The 9,105-nt window shown below is 47.3% G+C and overlaps 1 protein-coding gene across 1 annotated transcript; it reads right to left on the minus strand.

The window, feature by feature from the left end:
* Positions 1-5,595: 5,595 nt before the first annotated feature.
* On the minus strand, positions 5,596-8,872 carry LOC119266016 (uncharacterized protein K02A2.6). Its single transcript, XM_037547474.1, has 2 exons — positions 5,762-8,872; positions 5,596-5,603 (listed from the first exon to the last, which is right to left on the minus strand). The coding sequence occupies exons 1-2, from the start codon at positions 8,643-8,645 to the stop codon at positions 5,596-5,598; spliced, it is 2,892 nt and encodes a 963-aa protein (XP_037403371.1). The 5' UTR covers positions 8,646-8,872.
* Between the last annotated feature and the right edge of the window lie 233 nt (positions 8,873-9,105).

Below are 9,105 nucleotides of genomic sequence, written 5' to 3' on the forward strand. Positions count from 1 at the left end.
GCCATTTCACTGAGGGCAATCTTCGCTCAGCTGGATACTGGATTGTTGGTGCCAAAAGATGTATAAGCAGTTACATCTTCAAGTGTATCACCTGCCGTAAGCTTCGGGGGACTTGTGAAGTTCAGAAAATGGCTGACTTACCTTCTGATAGATTGAGCATGGAACCACCTTTCACACATGTTGGTGTTGATGTGTTCGGACCTTGGACCATCACTGCACGCCGCACAAGGGGTGGCCATGCCGAGAGTAAGAGATGGGCTGTCTTATTCACCTGCTTAAGCATCAGAGCCATCCATCTCGAAGTTATAGAGTCCATGGACACCTCAAGTTTTATAAACGCTCTGAGAAGGTTCCTTGCAATCCGTGGACCAGTCAAACACATCCGTTCTGACCGGGGAACAAACTTCATTGGAGCATGCAAAGATCTAACTATCCCTTCCAATGTTGATGGAGATGTGGTGAAGAGGTACCTTGCAGAAAAGGGCTGCACCTGGACATTCAACCCGCCTCATTCATCTCACATGGGAGGAGCATGGGAGAGGATGATTGGCGTCACCCGCAAAATCCTGGACTCAATGTTTCTCCAGTCAAGGCCTTCTAGGCTCACTCATGAGGTGCTCACCACCTTTATGGCCGAGGTAATGGCTATTGTGAATAACAGACCTCTGGTGCCTCTTTCTACAGATGCAAATGATCCATTTATTCTCTCGCCTGCCATGCTACTCACGCAGAAATGTGGCCCTCATCCCATTCCTCCAGGTGAATTCGACAGCAAAGACATGTACAAGAGGCAGTGACGGCAAGTGCAATGCCTTGCTAGTACTTTCTGGGACAGATGGCAAAAACAGTACTTGTGTACTCTCCAGACACGAAAGAAATGGACATCCACTCGGCCAAACATTGCACCTGAATCCGTGGTGCTCATTAGAGACTGCCATTCAAAGAGAAATGACTGGCCGCTAGGAGTCGTAACTCGAGTATTTCCCAGCAAGGACGGAAGAGTCCGTAAGGTAGAGGTGAAGATCAGCACACAGAATGGGACAAAGCTGTTCCTCAGGCCCGTGACTGAATTAGTCCTGCTGCTCTCCCCTGACAATCAGGCAAAGTGACTTTCTATCCAGGAGCGGCGCTATGGTAATCTTTATGGTATCTAGGGATACCAGGCAGGGAGTGTGCTGCCTCACTATCAGTTATTTTGTTTGTTGTTAGCTCCCCCTGCTGGTAGATTTTATATCAGTGTTTGGATCATGTGTGTGTCTCTCGCTGATGACGTCATCAGTGGGCACCAAGGCAAAGAAGCTCAGGCCTTGTTCATCTGTCACCATCCTGACATCTGGGCATTTGAAGGCATCGTTGGTATGTTAATGTGGACTTTTGGTTCATCATTTCTGTAAATATAAGTGTATTGGCACCTGTTGTGTGGCATTGGTCAAGTTGAGAAATGAGGATAGTAAGTCATGTCAGCCTCATGTTCTGGCTAGCTTTAGCAGAGAAACGTACATGGCATATATTATATATATATATATATATATATTATTAGCTACATATGCATCCTGTACATCTAGAAATTCTTTACTGGTGTGATTTTATGTTTATCTTTTCTGATTTAGACAACTTATTTATCGTATTAGTACACGACTGTTGACACTTTATTGGTTGTATGTTTTCCCTTTGTCAGTTTTACCCTACTGCCAGTTGCCACATTAAAGAGCATCGAGTTGCAATCATTGCTGTCTGCGTGGTAATTGGGGATGGAGTTATCTGCCTGTCAATTTATGCAAGGCGTGTGAAGAGGACAGGACAACGAGTCTGCTTACAGACGGGTGGTTGATCATCACCATCAAAGAGCAAACCTGCTGTAAGGACATCGAGCTGTTAGCCGTGAGCATGAGACCCCTGTACTTGCCCAGGGAATATTCGCATGTAATCACGGTAACTACGTATGTCCCCCCCTCCGCCAACGCTGAGACTGCCTGTGAGATCCTGCACTCATCTGTGAGCAGACTGCAGACTCAGCACCCTCAAGCCCTCCTTCTCATCTCCGGTGACTTCAACCACGCTTCTCCGTCCTCCACTCTGCCCACCTTCACCCAGTATGTAACCTGCCACACCAGAGACAATAAAATCCTGGACCTGTTTTATGCCAACACAAAGGAGGCATATAGGTCATCACCCCTCCCTCCCCTGGGAAGATCTGACCACAACCTGGTTCATCTCCTGCCTGTGTACAAACCTGTTGTACAGAGGGAACCAGCAGTCACCCGCACAGTAAAGAAATGGTCTGAGGAAACTGAAGAGGCTCTGAAGGACTGTTTTAATACAACGGTGTGGGAAGTGCTGTGTGATCTTGAGGAGGAGGACATAGACAGCCTCACACACTGCGTAACGGACTATGTGAACTTCTGCGTGGAGAACACTGTACCCACCAGGACTGTACGGTGTTTCTCTAACAGCAAGCCGTGGATTAACCCCAACATAAAGGCTCTTCTGAAGGAGAAGAAGAGGGCCTTTACATTAGGGGATAAGGAGGAGCTGAAAGCGGTGCAGAAGGAGCTGAGGAGGAAGATCCGGGAGGGCAAAGCTAGCTACAGGAGGAAGATGGAGGAACAACTACAACAGAATAATGTCAGCGGAGTCTGGAAAGGCCTTAAAGCAATCTCTGGCCACAAGAAGTCCGACTCTCAAGCAGTAGGGGACCAAAAGTGGGTGAACGATCTCAATCTGTTTTTCAACAGGTTTGATCACTCACCCGCCCCTCCCACTACACAGACATCTCTGCTGAAACCCTCCTGTCTGGCACTTCCAACATGCTGCTCTACCCCCTCTCTCACAACCACCCCCAGCACAACAACTTTCAGCTCACACCCACCCCCCACTGGTTCTGCTGGTTGTCGTAACACCCCGTTCACGCATTCCAACACTCAGCACCCCCCCTGCTCCAGTCTGACCTTCACAATGGCCCAGGTGAGAAATGAGCTCAGGAAGATCAAGGCGAGGAAGGCTACAGGGCCGGATGGCATCAGTGCCAGGCTCCTCAAGTCCTGCGCAGATCAGCTGTGCGGGATAGTGGAGCACATTTTTAACACAAGCCTGAAGCTGGGGAGAGTACCACAATTGTGGAAAACATCTTGTGTGGTGCCATTGCCAAAAACACAGCACCCAAAAGACCTCAGCAGCTACAGGCCGGTGGCACTGACGTCACACCTGATGAAGACACTGGAGAGGCTGGTCCTTAGACAACTCCGCCCTATGGTGAGCTCATCTATGGACCCACTTCAGTTTGCCTACCAGCCTGGCATCGGGGTGGATGATGCCATCATCTACCTGCTGCATGGAGCTCTTTCTCACCTGGAGAAGCCTGGGTGCACTGTGAGAATCATGTTCTTTGATTTCTCCAGTGCTTTCAACACCATACAGCCTGGGCTCCTGAAGGACAAGCTGGAACAGGCAGGGGTGGGCCATCACCTAACACACTGGATCCTGGACTACCTCACCAACCGTCCACAGTATGTGAGGACAAGGGACTGTGTGTCCGACATGGTGGTCTGTAACACAGGGGCCCCACAGGGGACGGTGTTAGCACCGTTCCTCTTCACCCTGTACACTGCAGACTTCATGTACAACTCACCCAACTGCCACCTACAGAAGTTCGCTGATGACTCAGCGATCGTCGGCCGCATCACAAATGAGGACGACAGAGAGTACAGAGAACTGATTCAGGACTTTGTGGACTGGTGTCTGCGGAATCACCTACAGATCAATGCAGGGAAGACCAAAGAACTGGTGGTGGATTTCCGCAGGCGCACACATCCCCCTCCAGCAGTGAACATCCAGGGAACGGACATTGAAAGAGTGGACTCTTATAAGTACCTGGGTGTGCACCTTAACTGTAAACTGGACTGGTCAGACAACACAGCTGCACTTTACAGGAAGGGACAGAGCAGACTCTACCTGCTCAGGAGACTGAGGTCATTTGGAGTGCAGGGGCCACTCCTGAGGACCTTTTTCGACACAGTGGTGGCATCAGCCATCTTCTATGGAGTGGTCTGCTGGGGCGGCAGCATCTCCACTGCAGACAGGAAGAAACTGGACAAACTGATCCGGAGGGCCGGCTCGGTCCTAGGGACTCCTCTAGACCCAGTGCAGGCGGTGGGAGAAAGGAGGATGCTGAACAAGCTAGCATCCATGCTGGAGAACGACTCCCACCCCATGCGTGAGACTCTGGCAGCACTGGGCAGTTCCTTTAGTGACCGGCTCCTTCACCCCAAGTGTGTGAAGGAGCGCTATCGCAGGTCCTTCCTTCCTGCTGCTGTGAGACTGTACAACCAGCACTGCTCCCAGTAGACCACATACAATACAATATACACTTACATTCAGAATGCGAACATTTTTCATTGTGCAATAGGCTAAGTGCAATACAGATTTATATGCAACTCTTATTTTATTTTATTTTATTATTATCCTTATTTTGTTGTAAATAGTCTAGAGATTTAGCTTTAATTTTTATTATTTATAATGTTGATAATGTTTACACTGTTTCCTGTTTCTACTACTAAGTGCCTTACTCCTGTTACTCTGCTGCTGCTGTAATACTGTGAATTTCCCCGCTGTGGGACTAATAAAGGATTATCTTATCTTATCTTATCTTATCTTATCTTATCTTATCTTATCTTAATCAGGTGGTCCTTTTGGAGCAGCCACAATAGCCTGGTACTGAACACAGCGAAAACAGTGGAGAAGATGGTGGACTTCAGGAAGAGCCCCCCAGCCTTGTCAGCACTCACCATCCTGGACAGAACTGTGATGGCTGTGGAGTCTTGCAAGTTCCTGGGCACAACAATCACCAGGGACCTGAAGTGGGACAGCAACATCAGCTCTATCATTAAGAGAGCCCATCAGAGAATGTACTTTCTGTGTCAGCTGAGGAAGTTCAACCTGCCCCAGGAGCTGATGGTGCGGTTCTACACAGCCATCATAGAGTCTGTCATCATCACATCCATCACAGTGTGGGGCAGCTCAGCTACCAAGCATGACCTCCACAGACTGCAGCGGATCATCAGATCTGCAGAGAGGACAATTGGGGTTAAATTGCCTACACTGCAAGAAACTGCATGCCTCTAGAACCAGGAAGCGTGCAGAGAAGATCTCCACAGACCCCTCTCACCCCGGATACCACCTGTTCCAGCTCCTTCGCTCAGGCCGGCGCTTCAGCCAGGTGAGGATCAGGACATCCAGGCTACAAAGGAGCTTCTTCCCACAAACCATCAATCTCTTGAACAGTTAAAATATTAAAAAAACAATAATATTCCAGCTTCAAACTGCACTTCTACATATACTGGTATATAGTATCAAGTTCAACTCCATCCTCTGGAACTGCCGTTGTTGTGTCTTTACTCAACAAAGTAAACATGAATAAATGATTCAACTCGGAGGTAGAATGAACATGACTTTTACTGAGATTCACTGTAGTCTCAATGTACACATATCACTGCACTGGCAGGTAACCTATATGTAAACTCAATAGCTAGGGGAGTGGTTCCGCTGAAGTAAATAGATCCACTCTATACACTACACTCCTCCCCTTTTAGATTAATGCTACATAACTAAAGTAACATATAACATTGTCAATGCATTTAACACAATCTGTTATTCAGTTGACATATGTTGAAACTTTTTTTTTTTTCTCTCTCTCTTTTTTTTTTTTCCAGTCCATAAGTCCCATAAGTGAACTCACAAATCCAATCTTTTCGTTCAGGGTTACGTCTCGGAACTTGTGGAGTGCTCTCTGTAAGGGGCACTTCCTCTGTCACTGTGGGTGTCACTGTACTGTGGTCGGAGTTGGTTCCAAGATCAGGTGGATGTGCTGGTTGCTCCAGTGTCTGTGGTTGAGCATTCAACAGCTGGTCCACATGACGTCTCCATGTATGCTCGCCAATATCCACGTCGTACTTCAGAGGGCCGCTCCTAGTGACTATCTTTCCAGGCGACCACTTGTCCCCTCGGTAATCACGTGCCAGTACCTGCTGTTCCACAGCGAAGCTTCTTGCCGTTTCACCCGAAAAACTGCTGAACTGTTTGTTCTGCACTTCTCTCCTCAGGTTTGGCTTCAGAAGGTCAATGCGAGATCTCAGCTGTCTGTTCATAAACAGCATTGCAGGTGTCTGATTGGTTGTTGCATGAACAGAATTGCGGTACACCAGAAGGAAATTGTCAATTTTGTGTTGTAGAGAGATATCTTCTTTTGTCATTGCTTTTATGGACTTTTTAAATGATGGTACAAACCGTTCTGCTAACCCATTTGTTGCTGGATGGTGAGGTGCTGACTTGAAATGTTTGATACCATTCTTTTTCATGAAATCTTGAAACTCTTCAGAAGTATACTGTGGGCCATTGTCACTCACAATTTGCTCAGGCAGGCCATTCCTGGCGAAGATGGTTCTCAGAACAGAAATAGTCTTTTCGGATGTTGTTGATTTCACTGAGACTACTTCTGGCCATTTTGAGTGAGCGTCCACAGCTATGAGAAACATTGAGTTCATGAACGGGCCAGCAAAATCAATGTGCACTCTCTGCCAGGGTGCAGACGGCCATTCCCACAGATGTAGGGGAGCCTGTGGCGGTGCGTTTTGAATGCTCTGGCATCCTGGGCAGGTTTTGGTGATGTCCTCAATTTGTTTATCTATCCCTGGCCACCATACGTAGCTACGGGCCAGGCTTTTCATCTTCACCGTACCTACGTGACCCTCATGTAGACTGTGCAACACTCTGGTGCGAAGCTTGGAGGGCACTACCACACGTGATCCACACATCAAGGTCCCCTGGCAAACTGACAGCTGATCACGTCTTGCCGAAAACTCAGGAAAACATGGATTCCCATGGGCAGGCCAACCTTGTACTGTGATGTCATACACCTTGGAAAGTGTTGGGTCATTCCGCATTTCTTTTCGTATCATGGCATTTGTAACTGGCAGCTGGTCTATCAGTGTTGTGTGGAATATTTCAGCCGGGTCACCTTTTGATGGAATTTCTTCCACAGATGTTGACAGTGGGAGGTGCGACAAACCGTCAGCATTGCAGTGCTGTTTAGTCCCCTTGAACTCGATGTCATACGAGTGTGCTCCTAAGAACAGGGCCCATCGCTGTAGTCGCGTGGCTGACATCACTGGGACTCCTTTCCGTGGATCGAATATTGAAACTAGGGGCTGATGATCAGTCACTAAGGTAAATCTTTGACCATAGAGATAATGGTGGAACTTTTTGATACCCCATACCAGGCTAAGGGCCTCCCTATCTATCTGTGCATAGTTGCGTTCGGCACTTGAAAGGGACCTTGAAGCGAATGCAATTGGGCGTTCCAGTCCATTATCCATTGTGTGCGATAAGACTGCACCAATGCCGTACGGGGACGCGTCACATGCTAGACGGGTGGGTCTGGATGGATCATAGTGGGTAAGTACCTTGTCAGATGTTATTAGTCTTTTTGTTTCTGCAAATGCCCTTTCACATTTTTCTGACCAACGCCATTCCACTCCTGTCTGCAGTAGCGCATTTAGTGGATACAGCACTGAAGCAAGGTTTGGTAGAAACTTGTGGTAATAGTTGACGAGACCCAGGTACGATCTCAATTGTGACACATTTTCAGGTTTAGGTGCTTTCAGTACTGCTTCAATTTTGTCTTGTGATTTATGTAAGCCGTGCTTGTCAATGACATGTCCACAGTATGAGATTTCTCTTTTGAAAAACTCACATTTCTCTCTCTTTGCCCGTAGACTGTACTCATTCAGCCTGGTGAGTACTTTGCTCAGGTTCTGGAAGTGATCATCATCATCTTTTCCTGTTATGATAATATCATCCAGGTAGCATTGTGTTCCAGGTATGTCCTGGAGCATCTGGTCCATGGCTCTTTGCCAGATGGCTGGAGCTGAAGCAACACCAAACACAAGTCGATTGTATTGGTAAAGTCCCTTATGGGTGTTGATGGTTAGGAACTTTTTGCTTGACTCCTCCACTTCCATCTGGAGATAGGCCTGTGACAAGTCGACCTTAGAAAACTTCTGCCCACCAGCCAATGATGAGAAGATGTCTTCGATTCGTGGAAGGGGGTACTGCACTGTGCGCAGCACCGGGTTAATGCTCACCTTGAAGTCCCCACATATACGCACTTCACTTTTTCCTTTCTTCATCACGGGAACAATGGGCGTAGCCCAGTCACTCCAGTCAACTTTTGAGAGAATGCCAGATGCCTCCAAATTCTGCAGTTCGGCGTCTACCATAGGACGTAGTGCATACGGCACTGGGCGCGCTTTGTGGAATCTTGGGTTGGCATCTTTTTCAAGTTCAATTTTGGCCTTTAGGTGTTTAAGTTTACCAATGCCTTTCTCAAACACGTGTGCATTAGCCTCCAACAACTGTGACAGTCTCTGGTCAGGGCTGCGGGTGGAGTTCTTGCGGTTTGTTGAGATATTCAGGGCTTTTATTGCATGCCAATCAAGGTGAATTCTTCTCAGCCATTCACGCCCTAGTAGAGCTGGGCCTGTGGTTTTCAGGACATAGAGCTCTAACTTGTGTGTTTGGTCACCATAGGCCACATCCACTTTAAGTTTCCCTTTGGGTGACACCTTTTCACCTGTGTACGTTTTTAACATCACTGATGTCTTTTTCAGTGGTAAGTGAGAAAACAGCCTGTCATAGTTGGTCTTAGAGATAACTGTCCAGTTCCATTTTAAGTTTCACTCCAGACACTGTTGTCGTGACCCATATTATTTTCCGGTCTTCTTCAGTTATGTTATGCAGCTCTAAACATGACAAGTCATCTTCCTCACTGCTGTGTGTGTTATCTGAATGTTCTGTTACTTTGTGCATTTCATTTGCTTTGGCCTTTAATTTAGGTTTAAACCCTTTGCTCTTTCCAGATTTTTCTTTTTGGGTATTAGTTTGGTCTGTTTTGCATGCTCTTTCTATGTGGCCTTGTTTGTGGCATTTCCTACATGTCTTTTCTTTGAACCAGCAGTCGTTTGTATGGTGAGAGGATTTGCCACACCTGTAGCATTTTTGCTTTTTCCCATTCAAGGACATTTGATGTACTTCGTTTTCTAGGGGTTTCTT

Source organism: Pygocentrus nattereri, chromosome 18, assembly GCF_015220715.1.
Source record: "Pygocentrus nattereri isolate fPygNat1 chromosome 18, fPygNat1.pri, whole genome shotgun sequence".
Taxonomy (NCBI): domain Eukaryota; kingdom Metazoa; phylum Chordata; class Actinopteri; order Characiformes; family Serrasalmidae; genus Pygocentrus; species Pygocentrus nattereri.

Excerpts from the sequence above, each read along its gene's own strand:
- LOC119266016 (XM_037547474.1), bottom strand. The coding sequence starts at position 8,645 with ATGTTAAAAACGTACACAGGTGAAAAGGTGTCACCCAAAGGGAAACTT.